The sequence below is a fragment of the Cnephaeus nilssonii genome, assembly GCF_951640355.1.
Source record: "Cnephaeus nilssonii genome assembly, chromosome: 14".
Taxonomy (NCBI): Eukaryota; Metazoa; Chordata; class Mammalia; order Chiroptera; family Vespertilionidae; genus Cnephaeus; species Cnephaeus nilssonii.
This window is the reverse complement of record NC_137085.1, coordinates 19,642,422-19,667,189: the sequence shown is the minus strand read 5'-3', so window position 1 is coordinate 19,667,189 and position 24,768 is coordinate 19,642,422. Positions and strand designations below refer to the sequence as shown.

Genomic DNA, 24,768 nt, shown 5'->3' with positions numbered 1-24,768 from the left:
ACTTTGAGGATAGGTGTTAGTTTTTTTTTTGAATGTTTGGTAAAACTCCCCTATGAAGCCATCTAGGCCAAGTCTTTTGTTTGCTGAGGTGTGTTTTTTATTGCTGCTTCAATTTCATTAATTGTTACCAGCCTATTCAGGGTTTTCTGATTCCTCCTGATTGAGTTTTGAAATATTGTATGTTTCCAGGAATTTGTCAATTTCACTGAGGCTGTCCGTTTGTTGGAATATAGGTGTTCATAGTATTTTCTTTCAATCCTTTGTATTTCTGTGGTGTCAGTTGTTACTTTGTCTCTTTCATTGCTGATTTTATTTATTTGGGTCATCACTTCTTTGTTTTTTGATGAGTCTGGCTAAGGTGTTTATCTTTTTTATCTTTTTTATAATATTTTATCTTTTTGAAGAACCAGCTCTTGGTTTCATTGATCTTTTATATTGTTTATTTGGCCTCCATGTAATTTATTTCCACTCTGATCTTTATTATTCCTTTCCTTTTACTTCCTCTGGGCTTTTCTTGTTGTTCTAAGCTGTAGGGTTAGATTGTTTACTTGAGCCTTTTCTTGTTTCTTGAGGTGGGCCTGTAATACTATGAACTTCCCTCTCAGGAATGCTTTCACTGTGTCCCATAGATTTTGTTCATTTTCATTTGTTTCCAGGATGTTTTTTAATTCTTCCTTGATCACATCGGTAACCCATTTATTATTTAATAACATACTCCTTAGCCTTCATGTGTTTGAATGTTTTGGGGTGTTTTTATTATAGTTGATGTCGCTTCGTGCCATCATGATCTGAGAAGATGCTTAACATGATTTCAATTTTCTTGAACTTGTACAGACTTGTTTTGTGTCCTAACATGTGGTCTATCTTTGACAATGTTCCATGTACACTTAAGAATGTATATTCTGCAGTTTTGGGGTGAAATGTTCTATAAATATCAATTAACTCCATCTGATCTAGTGCATTATTTAGGGTCATTGTTTCCAGGTTGATTCTTTTTTTGTCTGGAAGATCCACCCAATGGAGTGTTAAAGTCCCCTACCATGACTGTATTGTTGTCTACCTCCCTTTACAATCTCCAGTAGTTTTAAAAATATATTTAGGTGCTCCTATGTTGGGTGCATATGTTTAACAGTGTTATATCCTTTTGTTGGAATGATCCATCTAGCCTTATATAGTAAACTTCTTTGTCTCTTATGGCCTTTGTTTTTTAAAGAAAATTTTTTTAATTGATTTCAGACAGAGAAAGGGAGAGAGGGACAGAAATATCAATGAAAGAGAATCATTGATTGGCTGCCTCCTGCACACCCCCCACTGGGGATTGAGCCTTCAACCCAGGCATGTGCCCTTGACTGGAATCGAACACGGGACCCTTTACTCCGCAGGCCAACGCTCTATCCACTGAGCCAAACTGGCTAGGGCAACATTTAACATTTTAATTATGATGTGTCTTGGTGTGGGTCTCTTTGGGTTCCTCTTGACTGGGATTCTCTGTGTTTCCTGAACTTGTATAACTTTTCCCTTCACCAGGTTAGGAAAGTTTTCTGTCATTATTTCTTCAAGCAGGTTCTCTATCCCTTGCTCACTTTCTTCTCCCTCTGGTACCCCAACAATGCAGATGTTGTTCTGTTTCAGGTTGTCCCAAAGTTCCCTTAAACTCTTCTCATGCTTTTTAAATGTTTTTTTGCCTTTTATTTCTCTGAGTGTCTTTCTACCTTGTCTTCCAAATTGCTTCATCAATCCTCTGCTTCATCAATCCTGCTTTTAATTCCTCCCAGTGTATTATTGATATTAAATACAATATGCTTCATTTCCAATTCGTTCTTATTCATGGTTTCTATAGTCTTTCGTGCTAATGTATTTCCCACTAAGTTCCTTGTAGTTTTCACTAAGTTTCTTGGGCATCTTTATAACTATTACTCTGAACTCTATGTCTGGTAAATTGCTTACCTCCATCTCTTTTAGTCTTTTACTGGAGAGTCCTCCTTTTCTTTCATTTAGGGGTTCTTTGTCTTCCCCTTTAAGTTGTATCTTTGTGTTTGTTTCTATGTATTAAAACACCTGCTATGACTCTGGTCTTAGCAAGGGTGGTCTTTTGTAGTAAATGTCCTGTTGGAACCAGTGGTGCAGACTCCCTGAACTACTGAGCTGCATGCTCTAGTAGTGACCCTTATGTGATTTGGGCTCTTCTGTTGTAATTGGGTTTTGACCGTTGTTTTCCATTCCTGGGTGAGATGTCCTCTCAGGCTGGATAACTGTGATGCTCAAGCCTGACAATGCCATGCAGGTGCTGACAGAACAAAACAAAACAAAACAAAACAAAACATACAAAAGAACCCTACAACAACAGCAAAAACAACCCCAAAAGAAAAGAGAATTAGGAAAGAGAAAAGACAACAAGAATAATAAACAAAAAAGATAATACTACTACTAATAAAATAAAAATTAAAGAATACTAGAAAAGAGGAAGAAAAGGGAAAGAGAAAAGGGGGAATATTCATGCAAGATAGCCAGCCACTAATGCTTCCTGAGATTGCTGCCTCCTGAGCTGTATCCCAAGGGGTGGGGTAATTGCCTTTTCCCAGGCTTTTGGTACAGGGAGAGGCTTGTGTGTCTCAGGAGAAATACCGCTGTAATATGGGAGAAAGGGGGTGACAGCACAGGTATCCTGGCAGCCGTCCTCCCTGCCATGCTCCCTAACCCCTTCTACCCCTGTCTCTCCTCAGGCAACTCCAGTATGCACCTCCCACTCCAACAAAACTTGGGTGAGAGACTGGGCACAGAATTCCTGAGCTCTAGCCGTCTAAAAAAAGTGGCTTTGCCTCCAGCGGCTCTGCTCCCTGGCTGATATAAGCCAGGCGCTGGTTGCTACGTGGGTGGCTGTTGCCAAGCTGCTCAGCGCTCTTAGAAGCTCCACCCCCGGTTGCTGTGTGGGCAGCTACTGCCCAGTGGCTCAACTCTCTGGCTGTCCTAGACTCTCTCCCAGGGAACCCTCCTCACCCTTGGCCCATGGCTCCTGAAAGCTCAGCCAATGGCCTCTCGACCCAGCCCTTCCTACAAGTCTATAGGTGGTTTCTGGCCTTCCTTGTTTAAAAGTCTCTTCCCTCTGTCTAAAGCAGGTATGTCAGGGTGAATATTTCCCACTTAAGTTCTAATTCCAGTTAGATCCTGGGAGGAGGTAGGAGAAAGATCCTCCTACTCCTCCACCATCTTTCTTCCGTCCAGAGTTTATTCTTGTATTATCATTTATTAATTGTATTATTTTCCACATAACAACCATTAACCTACTTTTGACCCACCATATACAAATATATATATATATATATATATATATATATATATATGTATATACATATATGCTCAAGATCCTAGAGTGAAGATTCTGATTTAATTGGTATGAGATGGAGGCTGAAACAGTTTTAAAATGGCAATTTTCAGTTGAGAACCACTGTTACAAAAACAGTTTTAAAATGGCAATTTTCAATTTCCAGTTGAGAACCACTGTTACAAAAAGTACAAGGTAGAAAGGGTAAAAAGTAGGGTACCCACATAAAATATGAGGTCAGAGTTTTGCCAACTCATATTTAAAACAGTAGCAAAGTAAAAGGTAGGTTACTATTTAAATTACACCTAATATGACATCACTGTAAAACAAAGGGAGTTCTCATTTAGGAGTATAAAAAATCAGTACGATTTAAAGACTATCTGGGGGAAGCAAGTTTGGAAAAAAACAAGTCAGCGGTCATGCCAAATGCTTGCATTCTCAATCAATAACTCACTTCTCTTGTGACAGGGTCCACTTCTACCAGTCCATGTTCTGAGCCAATGAGCACTGTGCTCCGCTCAGTTCGGAAAGAGAAGCACTGAGGTGTCCCTGGAGCCTGAATATCCCTGAACTCCAGGGTCCGAAGTAACTTCAAATTTCTCATGGTGAAGCAATTCCTGAAAGAAAAGTACAAATATCCCTTGATAAAACACTCAGTTCTAAAACAAAAATATTTAACATCAGTTATTCCTCTGTAAATTTGAAAGAAGAAAATGAATGGAAAAACATTTTATTTTTTAATATAAGGATAACTTTATAATCCAATAGATTTATAAAATCATGTAAAATACATATAAATATTTGAAGAAAATCTGGAATGAAATTCCTTTAATATCACTAAATACATTTATTTATAAGCTGGGATATACTTCCATTAAAAAAGTTAAAATTTAAATCAAAAGTAGAAGTAAATATAAGTACATACCATTCTAAGAGGGAAAATAAGACCTGTAAAATTATAACAGTTTACTTCAAAATGATAACCAATGTTTGAGTTGCTTAATGACTTGATATAATTACTTCATGTAATTCAGCTTTCCTGGCCTGGTTTTTGCCAGTGCAAGAGTAAGGAGAGAAAAGAATGATAAACAGGAAACCTACTTCAATCTGGCAAAATCAGACTTGCTTTAATGTATATTATCTAAGTAAGAGGAAAGCAAATATTAATGTGCTGGGTATTTATATTCTGATCCCTCTAAGGTTTATACTTGGAAATCCCTAAATTATGTTAGGAGTAGCAATTACACAAACCACAATGGCCTAAAGCCACCGTATTCTAAGATGAATTCTCTCATCTTGGCATTTCATGCATATGACATTGAAAAAGATGAGGTAATCCTTCTCCTACACAGCAGATAATGTTAAGTGTAATATGAAAGATATAATATATAAAATGTGGTTTAAGAGAAAGGCAAAACCATGTATGGTGGAAGCAAGAAAAAAAAATCAAGGTAAACAATGGTTTTATAAGCTTAGGTGATGTTTATATTCAAGAACTTCTAGAAATTATTTGAACCTGTATTATACCATAAAGGTTTTAAGTTTAATTCTGCACAGAAAGTTTAGACTTTCCAAAGCATATAAAAATTACATCCTTGATCTTTCATTAAACATAGAGATGACCACTGGTATATATCTGAAAGAACTGGTAGATCTGAGATGAGAGACTGCCTGGCATGTCTGACTAGAGGAGAATAAACGGGTGATACAGTAGCAAGAGGTAAGGACAGACAAGAGGGGGACCAGATGTGTAGTTTCCGGCTCTTCCATTCTGGTTCACCTAATAATAATTATCATTGTTATTGTTGCCATGATCAGATCATAAAAATATATTCATCTCCCTCCCTGTGAATATTCACCAATAACCTGTGGAGCCCTGAGTCTATGTACCGAAGGATAAGAATCTGGAGGGTAAAGGCAGTAAGAGCTGAGAGGAACTCACTATTTCCTGTTAGCTTACTGTTCCCAAACCTGCTGCCCCAGCAGTGGGCTTTCATCCTTGCAGGGGCCCTTGGTCCCAGTCTTTTGTACTCCCATGACCAGCCTCATCTCCCCCATCCCTAGAGGTACCAGCAATAACCAGGCCCCCTCCAGGTGTCTGAAATCCAGCCATAGGAGGGCTCCTCCTCTGAATTCCAGAAGTCTGAGTCCTTGCTTTATGAATGCCTCTGCTCCAAGTTTAGGCCATGATAATCCCAGGGGCTTCCCTTGTTTTGATCCCCAGCCCTAACTAAGTGTTGTAGCTACTTCCATCAGTTTACCTTTTGCTTTCTGTTCCTCCAACAGCTGTTTAACTAGTTCTTCATATTAAATTCTGTTCAAATAATAATGTGATTTCTACTTTTCCAACTGGACCCTGACTGACAAATACAACCAACAACCGGAGTTCTCAAATCACTGAGCTTCCTGAATCACCTGCCAAGGTGAGCTCATCATTCATCTCCCCACTCCCTGACTCTCCCCGACTCAAAAAGAACTTCTCTCAATGTTCACACCCATCATCCTTACTCCCTTATCTTCTCCAAGTGTCCCCACAATTTGCAAGGACAGCAAAGGAGTATCCTCCAAACTTCCCCAGGACCTCAACTTACTAGTACCCTTTCTTTTACACCTGCAATCTCCAACTCCTAGCCCTCAATGATTCAACTTTTTTGTCTTTATATGTAGTCAAGAACTCTCTACACTAGAGATCAATCCTGATCTCCAAAATTTCTGACAACTCCATTTTCTTCCCTTGCTCCTTTATGCATCCCTTAGCTAATTATGAAGCCCCTGACTACAAGTACCAGGCAGCTCACTAATATGCTGCCGAGATGGAAACGTCTAGCCCTGACCCTCCCTAAATTGGATAATAAACCCACATTTTCAACCTCCTAATGTTACCACAAAAATGTCTCACAAACACATCAATGCAACCTGGAAAATGAAGTACTAACTATTTCCCCACCACATGTTTTCCCTATTTGAGGACATGGCATTTCTACTCTCTCTGTTCCCCAACTTGAAAACTGCCTACTTTTTGTTCACACTTTTCATTCTAAACTATTCACTGGGTACCTCTGTGGCTGTCAGTATACAGCTTGAGTCCTTTATACAGTAAGTACCTAGTCAATCCCAAGAACTGGTGTGTGGCCTACATGAAACACGGAAAGCGCCCTGGCCGTGTGGCTCAGTGGTAGAGCATGGGCCTGCACAACGAAGGATCGAGGTTCCTTTCCCAGTCAAGGGCTTGTACCTGGGTGCAGGGTCACTCCTGGACCTGGCTGGGGAGCATGCTGGAGGCAACCAATTAATGTGTCTCTCTCACACAGATGTTTCTCTCTCTTTCTCTCACCCTCCCCCTCTCTAAAAATCATTGGAAAAAAATATCTTCCGGTGACGACTAAAAACAAAACTGATAACTTGGTAAGTGCTCCAATCTGAAAGACAAGAAATGATGCTGTCACTGCCTCCAAGAGGTCACAGCTTAACGGTATAGAGGGCCATATAATATATACCACATTAGACGGAGAAGCACAGGGGACATCACGAAAAAGTCCCAGACACGAGAAGGGACCCGCCACCGTATTTAAACTTCTAATAACCATCGCCTTCTATCGCGCATTAATTGATTCGCTTTCGGCGGTACTGCCCACTCCTGCAAGGAATCCGCAGGCTGGGGAAAGTGTGCAGCTGGGGAGCAGGGCCCGCCCCCCTGCCCAATGCCGCAGGTGGAGGCAAACCTGCAGAAAGAGAACTTAAGGCTCGAGGGCAGAGGTGGTCACGCAGCACCCCACGCCCGGGCCTGCACCGGGCAGAGGTGCGCGCTGGGCATTCCCGGCATCAGGACCTGGCGGACCGGGCCGGGCTGCGAGCCCCCACCCCAGGAGTCACTGGAACGCTCACCTGACGCCGCGCTCGCTCCCCAACAACGGGGCGTCCCTCGCCTCCCGGGCCACGCGCAGCCGGCCTCCCGGAGTCCGCCCGCGGCTGCGCACGCGCCTCTCCGTCCGCGGCTCCGAGCTCTCGCGGGCGCACTGGGCCTCCGGGCCACTGGGCCCCCGGAGCCCCGAGGTAGTTAGTGGCTGAAGCCGGCGCAGAGGCAGCCGATGGGACAACGACTGGCCAGCGAAGCAGGCCGAACACGGGCAGAGCGGCGCGGGAAAGACGTCACTCGGCTGAAGGGGCGTGACCGGCCTTTTCCGCAAGCCGCCCCAGAAAGACAGAGAAATGCTATTGTAGTTGATCCTCACGTCGACGTCAACCCCAAAGCCCAATGGTTGGCGTCGGTGGGCGGAGCCTGCAGGCCAGTATTGCAGTGCGCACGCGCACGCCACAGGCGCGCGCCGGAAGGACCGCCTCCTCCGGGCCAGCATGGAGGAAGTGCTCGGGTCTCCGGGGGCGGAGGGAGCGGTGCCCGAGGTCGCCATGGCTACCGAGCCGGTGGCCGTGGAGTCCGCGGTGCCGTCACTTGTGGATCGTTACTTCACTCGCTGGTACAAAGCGGGTAAGTGGGGAATAATGTCGGTCTCTCCTGAGCCACATAGGCCTGATGCAGTAGGGACTAGGGTGACAGCCACGCGCGCTCTCTCCGGTGCCTCAGCCCCAGGATGGAAGGAATCGAACCATTTGTGTGTGTGTGTTTGTGTATTGCTTTGTTTAAGCAGGAGGGAATGGGTATTTGCAAAGGCTAAAATGCCAGCAGAGCGCATTCTGGGGCTGGCGAGCGCTGTGCGAATTCCTGGGTGGGTTGCCGGCGGGAGGATGGGTGAGGCGCCGAGGTAGGCAGGGAGGGGCTGGATGGCCATCTCCTGGAGTGCCTGACGGGATTAGAGCGGCAAATCCTATAGGGAGTGGCCCTAAGAAAATGACTTACATGATCTGGTCGGAAGTAAGGTAGAGACTGTAGAGATGGGGAGAAGGTGGGTTAGAATAGAGGCATTTAGAAAATAGAATCTAACCATTTTGTGTATTGCCTTTTTTTTTTTAGAGTAGGTTTATTAAAGTTGGGGACAGGGAAACAAGGAAGGGCTTAGGATAAAAGCAACAGGAGAGAGAATAGGCGGGGCTGCTTTGGCTCTCTAGGAACCTTACTGGAGAGAAGTGAGCCTGGGCGGGGTGCTGTCAGCTCACTGGATCAGAGAAAAGGGGGCCTGGGGAGCAGGTCCAGGGGTTAGCTTGGGATGAGCTGCCACTGCCCATTGCTCCCCTGGTTGCAAGTCTCCTGAGGTCCCTTAGAGTTTCGATCAGGCCTGTGGGGGAAGGGGTAGCAAGCCAGAATCCAACAGTTTTACTAAAAGAGAAGCCGCCGACATCTGCCACTTAATAATTGGGTATTCTGTTGTTTGTGTATGCAGTGAATATCAGTGGTGGAAACATCGTTGGGGACCTTGTTCTAGCCCCATACTTGCTCCATTGCATTCAGGGATAACAGGTGTACTCATTTTTTAAAATATTGTAGCATAGGTGTTATTAGCCAAATTTTGGATGACTAACTGTCCCTGTTTACCAATGACTGAGGGGTTTTCCAGAATCCAAGACATTCAGCGTTAACATCAGGACAGTCCTAGGCAAACAAGGAGTTGGTTTTTCTAAAACATACACTACTGTATTATATAAAGAATGCATTACTAGTCGCATTTTTCTAGTAGAAATAATGTGTACTCATTTTAAAGAGAGGATAAAGCAAGATGGAGCAAAGGGTAATCACTTTAATGATGAATGAATGATTCCATCTGGGCCACATCTCTTTACTTTATAGCAAGCCTTTTAGGTATATCTTTTCGAGTAACGAAAGGATACAAGTGATTGGTATGTGTACAATTTTCATAATTTACTATCTCTATGAACCAAAGAAAGAGCTATACAGTAAATAGTAAATATTGACTCCACAAACTCCTGACCTGTTCATTCTTCTAGATGTCAAAGGAAAACCCTGTGAGGACCACTGTATACTACAGCACTCTAACCGGTAAGCAAATTGGGAATTTTAAATTAAAAAAAAATTTTTTTCTGCTATAGTAGTCTGGTATGGTGTTGGATTGAACTAATGTTCAATAAATGATTATTTTCACTGTGTTGAAATAGTATTATTTATGATAGGAGTTAGGTTGACAAGAATGAGCCTTTCAGTGCCTACTCATGTTAAACAAGTGTGATTATCCAAACATCCAAATGGACCACCATGCCCTCAGTCAGTTACTACGGCCTGAAGTAACCAGCCTTTGCTTAACCGTTGAATTGCCAGAGCCCCTGGAGAAGGCTAGGGTGGAGGTCTAGGTGGTATCCTGTATACACTAAGTGGCCAGATTATTATGATCTCTGAAGGCATAATAATCGGGCCACTCTGTGTGTGTGTGTGTGTGTGTGTGTGTGTATACACACACACACACACACACACACACACACACACACACACTAGAGGCCCGGGGGTGGGGTCCGGCCAGCCTGGCCAGGGGGAGGGGACATGGGCGGTTGGCCGGCCTACCTGCTGGTCGAACTCCTGGTCGAGGGGACAATTTGCATATTAGCCTTTTATTATATAGGATATACACTGAGTGGCCAGATTATTATGATCTCTGAACACATAATAATCTGGCCACTCAGTGTATATGGGCATTCCTGACTACTCTCTCTTCTACCTCAGTGCTACCTGAAGACCTGGTACTCTTCCCTTCTCTGGGAAGTATATAAAACCCCATTTTCTCCCATTTTATTATTGCATTCCTTTCTACAGAAAACAGAGGGAAATGATAGTTCGACTAAACAAATGTCAGTTCAGATATTCTTTGGTCAGGAGGAATACTGTGCTATATGAGGAAAAATTATATCAAGCAGTAATACAGGACCAATTTTTGCTCCTTGTAGAATATGTGTCATCACATTGGCAGAATCTCATCCAGTTCTTCAAAGTGGAAAAACAATTAAAAGCATTTCCTATCAAATCAGTACCAACTGTAGCAGACTTCAGAACAAGGTCTCTGGGAAATTTAAACGGGTATGTTCCTATAATTCTCTACTTAAATCCTCTACTTCATAGTAAAGATAGGTCCACTCAGTCTTAGAATCCAGTGATGTATGCTCAGCATCCTTCCTTGGCAGTTTGAGATGCTGATCTTAAGAAAACATTGACCCTAGAGAAATTCTCAGATCAAAAAAATGAGGTATTTCAGGAGGATCTGTCATTTCAGGTTCTATATCACCACCCGTCATCCCCAGGATGAAGGGGAAGGTGGACCTTTGAAAGAACAACTCGAATACCACTATATGAGATATTTTGTCCCTCCCAGTTTTGTTAAACCAGTTTTTGAGTTCTGTAAAATTTAGGTGACCAACTCTACCATATATTTGCACAAGTAAATAAAAATAAAAAAATTTCCTGAGGTGTGAAAAAAAAGCAATCTTAAAAAATGTACAGTATTTGCTCCTTAGCATTTTCCATTGCCTATTTCATACACATATAGCCACACCCTCTACTTCCACATAATGCTCGGTTGTACAAAATGCTATCTCTACCCTCTACAACCCTAGGCAGGATGAACACATTAAAGGAGAGGATCACTCTTAGTAGCTCTGTCACAGAGGATGATTTAGGTCCTTCATGTACTGAGTGCATACTAACAATTTCTGCCAATAACCCTCACTGTGCCAGAAGACCCTTGTTTATACTCCCCTTTGTTGGCCTGAAATCCCCTAACAACGTGGCTTATGAGTATTGATATTTTTCCTCAGGAAACATGGACTTAGAAAAGCATGGACCATTCTTAAAAGACAAAGTCTGCAAATTACAAGTAAAAACACTTAGTACTTGTGAAAGTCCTGTGATAAATTTTTATCCAAAATAGTAACACTGTTGTTACTACTGAAGAACAGAGAGAGACCTGCAAATAGAACCACTGCAGATAAGTTTTAATTAGATCTCAGCACTGCCCGTCATTTAAATCTTCCAAGGGAGGTGATAAAAAGGAGTCAAAACACTTCTGCTCTTTTGACATAGTCCCAGTGGTAGACAAACCCTCTGGGATGAGTACCCCACCCTTATAAAGGTGGGGAGTCCCACGGACTAGTATTTTGGAATGAAGTATCCACATGCAGAGGAGTGAAGCCAATGTGGTACATATGAATGTTGTATAATAATGTTTTGAGGGGTAAAGATCATAAGGCAGAGCATCTTGACCTCAAATGTCTATGTTCACTCTGGGAAAAATTCCTTGAGGGGGACAAAGAGCAACACACGAGACATGGCTGCCTCAGTTCCCATGAGCCTCCTTGCAGATTTTTGTCAGAAACTCCCCAGATATATCCATAGAGTGTGGAGTACATGAAACAATAACGTGCCTTAGCATTCTAACAGATATGTCAAAATGTGGTATTGCCCTAGCCAGTTTGGCTCAGTGGATAGAGCATTGGCCTATGGACTGAAGGGTAGCAGGTTCGATTTTCTTTTGTGGGCTCGATCCCCAGTAGGGGGCGTGCAGGAAGCAGCTGATCAATGAGTCTCGCTTATCATTGATGTTTCTATCTCTCCCTCTCCCTTTCTCTCTGAAATCAATAAAAATATATATATTTTTAAAATGTGGTATTTACTTCTGGGTTATAGGATAATGGGTAAATGATTCTTATTTGCTACTTACAACTTACCTGTTGTCCAAATTTTCCTCCAAGTTCATTACTTGTTAACTAGAAAAACATCCCTTTTTCAAACCATCTTAGAGAAGGTCGGAATCTTAATGAAGTTAACTTTGTACAATATTGGTGTCACACTCTCATGTTGAATTTTCTATTATTGCTTATTGATGGACTTTCCTACACTGTTTAAATCTTTATACTTAGCTATATGCAGCTTTCTCATTTTAAGTTCAAAAAATATATTCTTAATCTTTAAACTACCTGTTATCACATGTGTCTTAGTTTGCTTTTTCCCCTAGAACCTAGGTTGGTACCTGGCCCATAGTAGGCACTTAATATGTTTGAATAAATGGTTTTTAAAACACTAATTCCATGAATATATCCTATGATGACACTGAGGGCTACCTCTCAAAGGAAAGTGAAAATGTATATCAATTAATTACTTCCTCCCTTTCATTTTCAGGGAGCACAGTTTCTAACAGAACTTGCACCTCTATGTAAGATTTACTGCTCTGATGGGGAAGAATATACTATATCTAGGTGAGTTACTTTTTAACCACAATTTAGGAGATAAAAAAGGAGATTTTTTTTTTCAAAACAGTTCTTTTTTCCATAGCTGTGTTAGAGGACGGCTGATGGAAGTGAATGAAAATATTCTCCATAAGCCTTCTATTCTTCAAGAGAAGGTAAAGGGGGAGAAGTATGATCCCATCCACATACTTTTCATCTGATTTTTGTCATATGACAGTACTAAATGTTCTATTTCCTTTCTAGCCATCCACTGAAGGTTACATTGCAGTTGTGTTGCCCAAATTTGAAGAAAGTAAAAGCATAACAGAAGGGTTACTGACACAAAAACAGTATGAAGAAGTTGTGGTAAAACGCAGTAATGCCGCAACAGCCACATCGTGAGGACTGAGATGGCATAAAAAGCAATGCGGCACTCGATCCGTGCACTGAACAAGTACCACCGTATGGCAGGAGCATTCTCCGCAGCCAGCCTTCTGCAGGGAAGCCTGTTGTTTTCCCCCTTTCTCTTGCAAGACAAGCCTTGGTTCCCATTTGTCTTTAGCTTCTCAGATCTGCCCAGCCATGGACCCAGCCTGCTCCTCTTTTGCTTTTCTCTTCCTAAACACTGACAAGCAACATTTCTGATTAAAAACAAGGAGAGCATTTTGGGGAAAATTTGGAAAAGAAGACACAAGTTTTAAAGTAGCAAGTAGAAATAATCTACCCATCCTATAACTCATTAGTAAATACTACTTTTTGACATACTTCTGTTTGAATGTTATGGCAAGGTTAATTGTTTTTGCTCAAACTTCCATCAGTTTGATGGTAAAGGAAACAACAGCTGACCTTTCTTACCGAGTATGCTTCATTGTGACTCTACCAGAAAGTCTAGTCCCACCCCTTCTGCCCCCAGTCCTCTCCAGGCTGTAATAAGAGGCTGTGTATAGATGTACCTTCTCTAGTCCTTATGCCACAGGATGGCCTTCCTCTCTGAGGCAAAGCAGAACTCTAACACTGTGGCTTCTATGAGGAACAACATGAAAAGGCTTTGAAAAATACAAAGGGCTTTCCTAATTTATGGAAGCATTATAATACAGTACATATATTAATAGTAGTACAGTAACAGTCTCACACTAGCTACTGGGTAACAAGAAAAGAGAAATTACTGTAATTCAAAGACAGGCCTTTGAATAGAACAAAAGCTTTCACATTTGAACTAAAAAAACTGAATTTATGTTTTAAGATGGTATACTTATTTATACTTAATTTTAAATAAAAGACTTTAAAAATGTTATTTTTTAAGACATACTGAAACACGTATGTCTAAATATCTGTTTTTAAATCCAAACAGTTGTTTAGTACAGAAGAAATCAATTGACATGTAAATTCCTTTGGTTCCCTATCTTATGCTGTAGAAGTCCTAAGTCATCCCTTCCCCACCCGACTTGAACTTAAATAAGAGAATATTCTTATTTCAGGTCTGTAAAAGTATTTTGTAAATAAAATTTAAAAATTATTTCTAACTTACAAGAAAAACTTCTTGTAACTTAAGTGCCAGATGACTGTCCCCAGGTACACCCACCAGACATGATCCAGGTAGTAACTCTGCAAACATCTCCGCTGACAGTGCCGTGCACTGAGAATGTATCACAAACCAGCAAGCCCCCGGTTTGGGCAGCACAATGATAGTAAAAAAAATTGTATCTATTTTACATATAACTACCTCTCATCATTCACCATTATTTCTATTGTAATTTAAATATATTTTGGTTTCAGGGAATAAAAATCATGCGTCATGATTTTTATAAAGAAGAAGCCCATACAATTCAAGTTTCCTTCAATAAAATACTGACTACCTAATTGGTAGTACTGTGGGTCTTTGGAATCTTGTGACTATTGTGGTGGCTAACCCAGATAAGAGTCATCAGACAAGCTTATAAAACTACTAGAGGCCCAGTGCATGAAATTCATGCACAGGGAGAGTCCCTAGCGGCTGCCGCTGCTGGCTGGGGCCTCCCTTTGCATCAGCCTTGGCCTGGTGCTACCCGCTCACCTGCTCTACCATCCTCCCCCACTTTCGTCGGGGCCCAGTGGAGCCAGCAGCGCCTCCACTGCTGCCGGCTACCAGTGCCGCATCGCTGATGCCTGCCATGTTCTGCACCGTCCCCTGGTGGTCAGTGCATGTCTAACTCCCAGTTGGTTGAACTCCCACCCATAGGTACAATTTGCATATTAGCCTTTTATTATATAGGATAGCCAATTGGCAACTGACATGTCCTGTTAAGATTTCAGAGCTTTGGGATACAAGCACTATCACAAGTCCAAACCAAAGTTAACTGCACTATATCAGGTAGGCAGGACCTATAAACCTTGCATCAAATCCCACCCCACAAAAACAAGAAAGGCTTTAAACCCTGAAATTAAAAAGAATATAGACATTTATTTGTTTTACAATGAACATTCCAAAGGCATATATATAAAATGTATGGTTCAGAATTTATTTTAAACAGCTTCTTAGTTCTATCATTCTCTGTCTTACATCTTTCATTCCATCAGTCACTACTGAAGACAGTTTAAAAACAACTTTTTTTAAGCCAGCACAATAGGTTCAGGATTCCAGCTAGTGTTCAGGGTAGACAGGCTGCTCGGCTACAACTAGAACTAAAAGCCATCTCCTGTGAGTTCCTCCAGGATTCCGTGGTGTGAGCTCCATGACCCAGCTTTGGGGGTGGGGAAGGGCTATGCATCACAACAGATGGCCTCGGCCTGTGAAATGCTTGTTAGAGAACAAATGTGTGCTCCTCGCATGGATGATCTGTGACAGCGGGTGGCCGAGAGGCCCACTCACACTTGGTGGACAGAGGGTCCACAGGCTTAAGAAAAACTGCTTTCAACCAGACTACTGTGTATTTCCGGCTTAAGTTAGTGTTCTAGATGATAAGCTTAAATAAAAAACGGAAAACAGAAAGGTAAAATATGCCAAAGGTGAGCACATATTCAAAATAGCTTCTTTGGATTAAACTGTCGTTAAGACAGCTGGGATATTTGGCTTGATTTTTAAAGAATATTGATGGCAATGTCTCATTTTAAAATCACACTGCAATTAGAATTCTAGCAACTACCACAGCACTTAATTGTCAAAAAGCCACAATCGGTTTCATGATCAGAAAATAAAGCAGTACTTCAGTGTTATTTTCTTTATAAAATGACTGAACTTCAAAAAATATAAAGGATCATTTGCTTTAAAAATGTCAGCTTTGCCATATGGTGTTCCCGAGATCTGTCCTCAAAAACTTCTCAAGTTTTACCATCCACGGAGTCTTTATTCGTGACTGAGACCCATCTGTTGTTTTCCATCTGAAGCTGGAAAGAGTTAACATAGTTCATTTATTCTTTACTTTCAAAATAAAATTTGTAAAATTAAATAACTATTTTCTTTTGCATTGTCCTTTAAACTAGTTTTTAAAATGTGAGTGAAGATAGAAAACTATCTCACCTTCTTCAGTAGTTTAAAGCAAAGTGAGAGAAGCTGGACCAAAATAGCCATCATGGATCTTGTCTTTGTAATACATTTATCAACCTATAGTGACAAAAGGTGAGCAAATCAAACTCCTTTACAAGGGTTACTTCAAAAGACTTCATCACCATTTAATTTTTAAATGATAACGTTTCTCCATGATGGAAATCTAAGGGTTCTTGATAACCTGAGGTCCTAGAACACAGATGCAAGGATTGTTGCTGGTTCTCGTGCCCAGTTCATGAATCCCCAAGAATGGATGGAAAATCAACCCGTTCTACTTTAGGCTGTTTGGGGCTTCTCTAAGCATTTCAAATAGTGGCAGTGAACCCCCTACTTTGCAATTCCTCCAGCACCCTGCTTTGTGGCACTCCAATTAATTCCCTGTGAATGGAGCCCCTACTCAGGAGTCTATGCCTTAGACATGTGCTGACGTTAGGATTTAAGGGAAGTGACTTAATGCTATGGAATTAATCATGTCAAAAAAGCCGATTTATTTGGCGAACCTACTGCTTCTTGGGGTCATTTATAACTGCAGATAATAGGTGACTCGCATTCATGGCAAGAAAAATGGAAATAAATTGTTCTTTTGTGGTTATTAGCTCTTTATTTGAAGAAAAGGGGGCTGGAGGCTAACCTGCTAAAGAAGTGTCCAAGTTTCAAGTGCCTACCTGGATAACCCACCCTCACTTTTACCTTTAGAAGCCCTTGATTCTGCACAGGTGTCTTAGTTATTGTCTGGAGCTGGTGGCATAGAGGAGTTAGCTTGTTTATTTCCAGGAGAAGCATAAGCTTGTCGTCATCTTTCAGCTGAAACATAATTTGGGAAGTTATAACAACTCCAACAAACTCTATCTTTCCATCTTAAATATCAATCTTTCTATCTTTAAATCTTTACATCTTAATAATATACCCCCAAAGTGGGTATTCATGACATCACCACCAACACCAGGCAGGTAGACCTGCATTACCTGTTTTGAGAAAGCTTGTGCACTTGAAGCAACCTTTAAGCCCTCTTCAGCGAAAACCTGGTGGGAAGAAAAAAATAACACTACTTTCGATGTACGTCTTCTGGATAGTTGGAAGGAAAAATACTCATAAAAGGCCTGTCATGGTGCACCTACATTTTCTGTTGCACCCAGGAAAACACAAGATTTTAATGGTATTTAGAAGGCGGCTTCCCCGACCTGCTGCAGCATCCATCCCTAAGGAGGCTCCTCTACATCTGGACGCCTCCAAGCACTCGAGGGTCCATGGACCTATGATACTTAGCCATACAAATCGTGTCTGAACTTCTGGAGGGATCCAAAGCTCACCTTGTAATACCCCCAATTATAAAAGGGTGACGAATTTTAGAACATGAGCCGAAAAGGCTTAGAACATCCCTACTTCCAGCTAAGCAAGATAAAGTTTGTCACCCACACACATTCTTTAACCAGCCACTCGAGAGGAGCAATTCAGATTGGTTTTTGCCTATTCACCACACATTGCACAACCCAGTAGGGGAACAGGATGATGGGAAAAAACAGTGACAAATGAGTTGGACTGATAAGAATATTCAGTATAAGTGAAAGATACTAGGGGAGTAAAAAAATGAAGACTTAACTTTAAATGGCAGCAGTAAGAATGAAGTGAACAGGGCAATCTGAGAATGATTTGTGAAGGAAAAAAAACAGGTTTTGCTCATAAATTACCATAGATGAAAAATATGAAGGAGGCAATAATTTTAGGGATAACTCACTCCTCTGTCCAATAGCCTTAACACCTTGCTGTCATTAGATAAACTGATCTCAAAGTCAAATCATCCTTTGCATCCTTCCCTCTCCTTTAAAAGGAAGACCAATGAGTTTTATACCGAGCTTCTCCAGGGGTCCTCAAACTTTTTAAACAGGGATCCAGTTCACTGTCCCTCAGACCGTTGGAGGGCTGGACTATAGTTTAAAAAAACAAAAACTATGAACAAATTCTTATGCACACCGCACATATCTTATTTTGAAGTAAAAAAACAAAACGGCAAAAACACCCGCATGTGGCCCGCGGGCCGTAGTTTGAGGACGCCTGTCTAAACAAATGGATTGATTCACTCATATATTCCTCCTCATTCTACATTACCACTTTCTATTTTACCTATCTCTTCTATCCCTTCTAGCCTGTAAACCCCTTGAGGGCAAGATCCACATCTGTCTCATAGTGTGTCACGGTTTTAAAACCACCATAAAGCTGATGACTTCCAAACCTCTCTCTCTATTCCTGAACTACCCTGATATCAGTCTTTAGCAAAATAATGCTCAATTTCCACCCTGTAGATCTGGTGTAGTCCCTTGGTGTCCCCTATCTCAGCAAACAGCACTACCATTTACCCTGTTGATCAAGCCAAAAAAGCTTTAAAATGTAGTCAGATCATGCTACTTCTCCTCAAAACCCCCAATGAGTTTTTCTTCATACTTGGGTGGAAAAAGTTTCTTCCGTGGCTACAGAGATGTCATATGTTACCAGTTTCTTTCCGGCTCACTCCATGGCATCTACACTGCCCTCCTTATAGTTCCTCAGATTCCCCCAGCCTAGTTTCATACCTCAGGCAGGGCCTTTATACTTGTTCTGTCTGCCTCAAATAGTCAATCCCAAGATATCCATCCATCCCACTTTCTCAATTACTATCTCTATGCAGATGTTACCTCCTTAGAGAGGTCTTTTCTGATGGCCCCTCTATCCCCTCTCTGTTCTTATCCTACACACTTTCATCTCTAAGTCCTTACACATGGGCCTTAATACTCGTTATTGTCTATCTCCTGCTATTAGAATGTAAGCTCCATGGAGACAGGGGCTTTGTTTTGTTCACTTTTGTCCAAAGAGTCTGACCCATGTGTCCAGGGTCTGACACATGGTACAAACTCCATCAATATTCGATGAACAGTTTATGTTCAGCTGTTTGTAGGCAATTCAGCAGGCATCAGTGTCATGGACGAGCTCACACAAGAAGAAGGTGAGTAGTGGATCTTCGGCAGTGAAATACCCACTATGCTGTGGTATGACTTGGAATGAATCTAGAATTTATTCCAACTGTTTCAAGAGAAAAAGCTCATTTATAGTCAACTTTACAGAAAAATCCAGAGAAATATTTCTACAATTCTTCTGACTCAGTTGACACACATCCTCTCAAGCTGTACCTCCCTTTCCTCGAGAGGCCCAGGTGGAAGCATGGAAATGCCAAAGAAAGTGGCATAAAGGTGATTAAAGTGACAGAAGCAAGAATGCTCTTGGTTTTGGAGGGACAAACAGACTGACATGAGAGTCGGGAAGATAAGAAGGAATCTTGTCATCTGCTTGTCATTCTAAAGCATCTACCTAAGCGAGGAGAATTAGAGATGGGCCCATGTGCAGTTCCATTACACACACAGGGCACAAGCGTGGGTGTTGGTATACGTGTTTCTCCCTGAATGCCCCAAATCATCAAGAATATGGAAGAAAAAGGAGACTAACGTGTACCGCGTCCCCTCTGATAGTCTCGTCTATGACTGATACTTTCTTGTGTGTTATCTCATTTAATCACTAGCATTCATCCAATCAATAATGAAGAGGCCAAAAAGCCTTTGAGCATTCAGGAAAGTATGAGAGAAATGCATCTGCTGACAGCACAGTTTCACCTACTTGGGAAAACCTAAAACTTATTATTTCACCTGTTGACTATCAAAGCCCATTCTACTTTATTCCTATTTTATTTAAGGGTGTGTTTTTCCCCCAAAAAAGATAACCAAAAAAGCTCCACAATAAGTTACAGCAAACCCTCTACTTTTCTTCCACTCTCTGTAGTACACATGTGTGCATAGGTAAGCACACAAACATGATACCGTAATTATTTAGAAATTAGTTATTATCTATTTTAGCCCAGAATTGAAGTAGCAGCAAAAAATGGAAATAAAACTTACCTCTAATTGATTAATTAAATCCTGGGAAGTTTTCAGTGGCCCCTCTCCCCTGAAATAAATGAATTAATAAGAAGGTAAGAAAAAGTCATTGCCTGGGAATTGGTTTTGCAATATTAAAGTTATAAAGCATTTTGTATATTAAGAGATCCCAAATTTTGAAGACTGTGGAATAGATTCATAATATTATGATTTTATTCTTAAAGCAACTTTAATTATTATTTCTTGGACACTTTTAAAAATTTTTAAATAAACATTATACATCTTTATTTTACAATGTAAAAAAATTTATATCTCACAAGTTATATTAAAGTTTTATTTTTCCTATTTTTCTCATTTCTCATTCCAATTTCAACTCAAGGAGGAGTTCAGTTGTCTTTGATGAGGTATGTTATTTAAGTTTCAATTCTGAGTCTGTAAAATAATCATAATAATATTTGTGTACCTATCTCATCAGAAGGTTAGGGAGTATCAGATTGAAAACCATCAAGAAGAATTAGATCCTACAAATGAAAGTGAATTACCACAAAGAGCAACACAATGCATGAATCTGGACTCACAAGGCATGAGTCAGGAGACCTGAAATCTAGTAGCCACCAGTTCTGCCTCCTAACAACTGTGACAAGTGAGCAAATTTTTCCTGTTCTCAGACAAACTGTTGTGAGAATCAAATGAAATTATGAAGCAGCTGCCGAAACCGGTTTGGCTCAGTGGATAGAGCGTCGGCCTGCGGACTCAAGGGTCCCAGGTTCAATTCCGGTCAAGGGCATGTACCTTGGTTGCGGGCACATCCCCAGTAGGGGGTGTGCAAGAGGCAGCTGATCGATGTTTCTCTCTCATCGATGTTTCTAACTCTCTATCCCTCTCTCTTCCTCTCTGTAAAAAATCTATAAAATATATTTTAAAAATAAATAAATAAATAAAAATAAAATAAAAGGAAAGAAATTATGAAGCAGGAACCACTTTAAAAACTATCACATGCTGCAATGGTCAATGTGCTCAGTGGTTAGTGTCAGTCTGGCACCAAAGGGTCACAGGTTCAATGCCCTGTCAAGGGTATGTATCTGGGTTGCAGGTTTGATCCCAAGCCCCGGTAGGAGAACATGCAGGAGGCAACCAATTAATGTGTCTCTCTCACATTGATATTTCTCTCTTTCTCTCTCCTTCCTTTCTTCCTTCCCTTCGCCTCCTCTTTCCCTTTCACTCTCTAAAAGTCAATGGAAAAAATATCCTCTGGTAAGGATTAAAAACAGCAACAACAAAAAATGTATAATGCATTGGTAAAGCTGACATTTTTTAAAATTATAAAATGTATAAATATAAACTATTAAGAAGTATTAATTATATATAAATTACTAAGAAATTTATATAAACTGTTAGGACAACATTAAACAATAGCCTGAGGAAGAGCTATAAAATTACCCAGGAAAACTACAAAACTGGATACTGCGAGGTCCAACAGGTAAGTCTCTGAAAGAAGCAACTAGATGAGGTTGGTAAACCACAGTCTTAAGGGAAAACAGGAAAGACTTGGAGAAAAAACAGGTCCACTAAACATGCTGGTAGAAAACAAAGCCAGCTCGAGGCTTTACAATTCTATTACCAAGACTTGCCCAAACAGCACAAGGTGTTATCTATCCATCACAGAAACTGATTTCCTTGTCCTGAGATTCAGTGTTCCTGTCCAATCACCATCTTCTAGCAACAAGTCCCATTCCACAGAACTTGAGTTTTCCCTACTCCTCATAATGCAACCCCCCATGCTTCCCATCTCTGTGGGGTGCATGTCATCCTTTATCAAAACCCACTATTCTGACTGTGAAGCAAAAAAATGCTGACCATATCATCCTGAAACATTCTGAAATAAGAAACAAGAAATAAAAGGGAAATGACAAACAGGAAAAAATCTACTCATGAAACTTTTCTTAGGACAGATTTTATATATCAGACTATATTCATTAATAATGTATTTCTCCAGTTTTTATCAGTCAAAATAAAGTTTTTTTAAAGATCTGATTTTTATCACCATGAGATTATTAGCATGATTCCAGCCAAAAGTAAAGATCTTTGTTATTTCAGTTCATCTGTGCACATTTTCTTGTTGAGAAAACAAAGGAGTTCCATTTTACTTTCTTTTGTAGACTTGACTTACCAGATTTTTAAAAGATATGAACTAAAGAAGGTCATAGTGCTGGGAAGACTTAATCCCAGGAGAAGCTTGCTAAAACAATTAAGAACAAAGGAAGGAAACCACCAAAGAGGAAAGGTCACCAATGATGGAAAATATGGTAAGGTGTTAACAAATGACTGCTCAACACAGAAAAAATAGCTCAACTGTCATTTTTCCTTCGCCCTCCTGAAGAATGGTTTATCTTAAAGAAATAGAAGGCACACACAAAAGGGAAATGAATGCTCTTCCTAATGAATGCTGAGTCCTCAAATTCCTTCCACTAGTACACATCCCTCCCTCATGTTCCCATCCCATTGAAGATGTGGACATTTATTTATCTTCTCAGACTTTCTGAAAATAAATGGGACATGGTAGCTCTTTCTTTTCTTTTTCTCTTGAAAGTAAAGCTACCTTGCAGAGATTCCTGCTCTTTCAGGGGTTTTAAGAGACATAGTTTGTTCCTGTGGAGGTAGATTTCTTAATTCTAGAGATCATTTGGTAAAACCTACCAGCCTGTGGATATAAATTACATTGTCCAATATCAGCTTTACCAGTATAAATGTAACTGCCCCCCATCTGCCTAGTCTTCTGCTTATTTTTGTATTTTGTTCAGACGCTGGGTAGGGAAAGAGAGCTATTTATTGAGCCCCAATGCCCACACAGTAGTAGAGAGCCTACCTACTTTAATCAAGCTTAAGATTCCAGATTAAATGGATTACATTTCAGAATACTGAAACAACTTGCAGGTGTGAACCACTGCTGACAATATTTGAAAATCAAAATGAGTAAAAGAGGGGCCATAACATTGGATAGATCAAGTACTTTCCAGGTTTTCAAAGATAAAAAAGATAGATTTCAGAAAATTAGTGAAATGTTTGAAGTCATTCCAGGAGAAAATTCTAGAACAGACTATTGAGCAGTAACTGATATTTAGCAACATGGTATTACTATCATATACACATACTAGTATACATTATTATACCATATAGGGAGGTTATTATAATGGAAGATTTTGGAATGTGATCAACATTGACTTCAACAGGCATTTGCTCAAGAGTCTTGTGATATGGACAAGATGAAGAATGTAGGTCAGATAATTGCAAAGTTATTGAAAATCTGTGCTATATAATAAACAGTGACTCACAGAGATTTGGCACTCTGTTGAGGTGGTAGGCCTAATGGTTCTATTCTTTGATCTGTTTCTAATCAATCATTTGTATAATGATTTAAAAGGCATGTTTTGTAAACTTACTGATGCTGGCTGGGTTGATGTATAGGATAAAAAAAGTAGAATACAAAATTATGAAAAGAATAGAATATAAACCTAGAAGAGGATCCCTACTACATCTAAGTCTTAATTAAATGTGTTCTTGTTGCATCCACATAATTGACATAAGAACGACATATATAGGCTTTTACCATGCATACAAAACCGACTCAACCTATCAGTGATTTAACGTGGCATTTTCCCTCTACATTAGATATTAAATTGATTTTAAAAGATCAAAATATATTTACCTAGTAAATAAATATAGAGAATAGGCCATCCTGGACATGTTCCGTCCATATCGAACAATCTCATTCTCCTGATTCTCCCACTTCTCGATCTCGCAGTTGGCATCGGAGGTGAGCAAACCCAGCTTAAGTCCAAGCTTTGCAATCTTGGCTTTCTCCTATAAAATATGGAGAAGATACTTTAATCACAATGATTTTGTTATTACCGATGTAAGAGGGAGATTAGAAGTAAGATTATGACAAAGAAAAAGGTCTTACCTCAGAGTCAGACTTCTCTGGCTTTAATGATTTCAGGTTTGCATTATTCTTCTGTGACATTAAAAAGATCAAGATAAAAGATTAAGGTCACTGTGAGGAAATATAATAGTACTGGAAAGCATAATAAAACACCTATAATAAAGTTGTAACCTAAACATTTTCAGCACACACTTAAAGTATATTAAGTTGTATAAGTTAAAACAAAGAACTGACTGCAAGTACTCTACCAGTATGTGAGCTCAGCTTGGAACAGGTAGGTAGTTAGAAATCTGGGGCGAGGGAAACGGAGCAGAAGGACCAAAGGACTTTGGCATTTTCCCAGAGTCATTATTATAATTATTCTTCTGAAATGATATAATAAAATTAGCCACCCTCTGTAGAGGTCCATCTGCCCCTAATGTTATAACTGGAATTCAACGCCTTTACCCAATGTGCCCTTTGAGGGCTAAATTTCAGCACCCTTGTTTCACTGACATCCTGGTTCCCAATTCTTCACCCAGCTTGTATGGAAGATTATATCCAGAATTTAGGGTTTAATATCTGAACCAACATGTTGGACACGCCTCTATATTTGAAACAGCAAATCTGTTTCTATGTGAACTATTGGAACTCAGAATCTATTTCCCCCGGGAAAGCAGAAAACACTGTCCACCAGTTAGGTTACCAGGCTTGCCCACAGGTGCCTATTGACTAGACGGATAAAAAGCACTACCCATAGCAATGGTCCTTGGAAAAATATGTTCAGAAGTTCTCAGTGATGGCAGACCAGGTTGGGCATCCCTCTCACATTGAGATCTGCTGGGAGCTCCCATGGTTGGGGCAGGAGTTCCAGAACAGCTGGGCTCATGGACATAAAAGGTCCAGAAAATGCAGGGAAACTTTTTTTTTTTTAAGGAAACATTTATTTAAACAACTAGAGGCCCAGTGCACAAAATTCATACACAGG

The 24,768-nt window shown here is 40.5% G+C and overlaps 3 protein-coding genes across 5 annotated transcripts in view; 1 reads left to right on the top strand and 2 right to left on the bottom strand.

Moving 5' to 3' along the window:
- The window catches only part of ELP1 (elongator acetyltransferase complex subunit 1), a 60,331-nt gene extending 52,731 nt beyond the window's left edge, over window positions 1–7,600 (bottom strand). The window contains exons 1-2 of the mRNA XM_079790073.1: window positions 7,208–7,600; window positions 3,777–3,939 (exon numbers count right to left, since the gene is read on the bottom strand). Coding sequence (XP_079646199.1) covers window positions 3,777–3,926 — 150 coding nt within the window. The 5' untranslated portion in view covers window positions 3,927–3,939; window positions 7,208–7,600. The remainder of the gene's footprint in view (window positions 1–3,776; window positions 3,940–7,207) is intronic.
- A 35-nt stretch (window positions 7,601–7,635) lies between these two features.
- On the top strand, window positions 7,636–14,711 carry ABITRAM (actin binding transcription modulator). 3 transcript variants are annotated; one of them, XM_079790077.1, is made up of 6 exons: window positions 7,636–7,808; window positions 9,221–9,272; window positions 10,169–10,298; window positions 12,393–12,469; window positions 12,555–12,615; window positions 12,704–14,711. In XM_079790077.1, the coding sequence occupies exons 1-6, from the start codon at window positions 7,676–7,678 to the stop codon at window positions 12,839–12,841; spliced, it is 591 nt and encodes a 196-aa protein (XP_079646203.1). In that variant the 5' UTR covers window positions 7,636–7,675; the 3' UTR covers window positions 12,842–14,711. The 3 variants fall into 3 exon arrangements, with proteins under 3 accessions (XP_079646203.1, XP_079646202.1, XP_079646204.1); XM_079790076.1 differs by having other exon boundaries at window positions 12,531–12,615; XM_079790078.1 differs by having other exon boundaries at window positions 7,643–7,808; window positions 12,546–12,615.
- Window positions 14,712–14,859: 148 nt separating this feature from the next.
- The window catches only part of CTNNAL1 (catenin alpha like 1), a 55,332-nt gene continuing 45,423 nt past the window's right edge, over window positions 14,860–24,768 (bottom strand). The window contains exons 13-19 of the mRNA XM_079790074.1: window positions 23,823–23,873; window positions 23,568–23,722; window positions 19,883–19,931; window positions 16,928–16,984; window positions 16,653–16,766; window positions 15,936–16,019; window positions 14,860–15,802 (exon numbers count right to left, since the gene is read on the bottom strand). Of these exons, the coding sequence (XP_079646200.1) occupies window positions 15,737–15,802; window positions 15,936–16,019; window positions 16,653–16,766; window positions 16,928–16,984; window positions 19,883–19,931; window positions 23,568–23,722; window positions 23,823–23,873 (576 nt within the window). The 3' untranslated portion in view covers window positions 14,860–15,736. The remainder of the gene's footprint in view (window positions 15,803–15,935; window positions 16,020–16,652; window positions 16,767–16,927; window positions 16,985–19,882; window positions 19,932–23,567; window positions 23,723–23,822; window positions 23,874–24,768) is intronic.

Excerpts from the sequence above, each read along its gene's own strand:
- ABITRAM (XM_079790076.1), top strand. The coding sequence starts at position 7,676 with ATGGAGGAAGTGCTCGGGTCTCCGGGGGCGGAGGGAGCGGTGCCCGAG. Across the intron at positions 7,809-9,220 it reads CACTCGCTGGTACAAAGCGG|ATGTCAAAGGAAAACCCTGT; the intron begins GTAAGTGGGGAA and ends TCATTCTTCTAG. Across the intron at positions 12,616-12,703 it reads CTTCTATTCTTCAAGAGAAG|CCATCCACTGAAGGTTACAT; the intron begins GTAAAGGGGGAG and ends TTTCCTTTCTAG.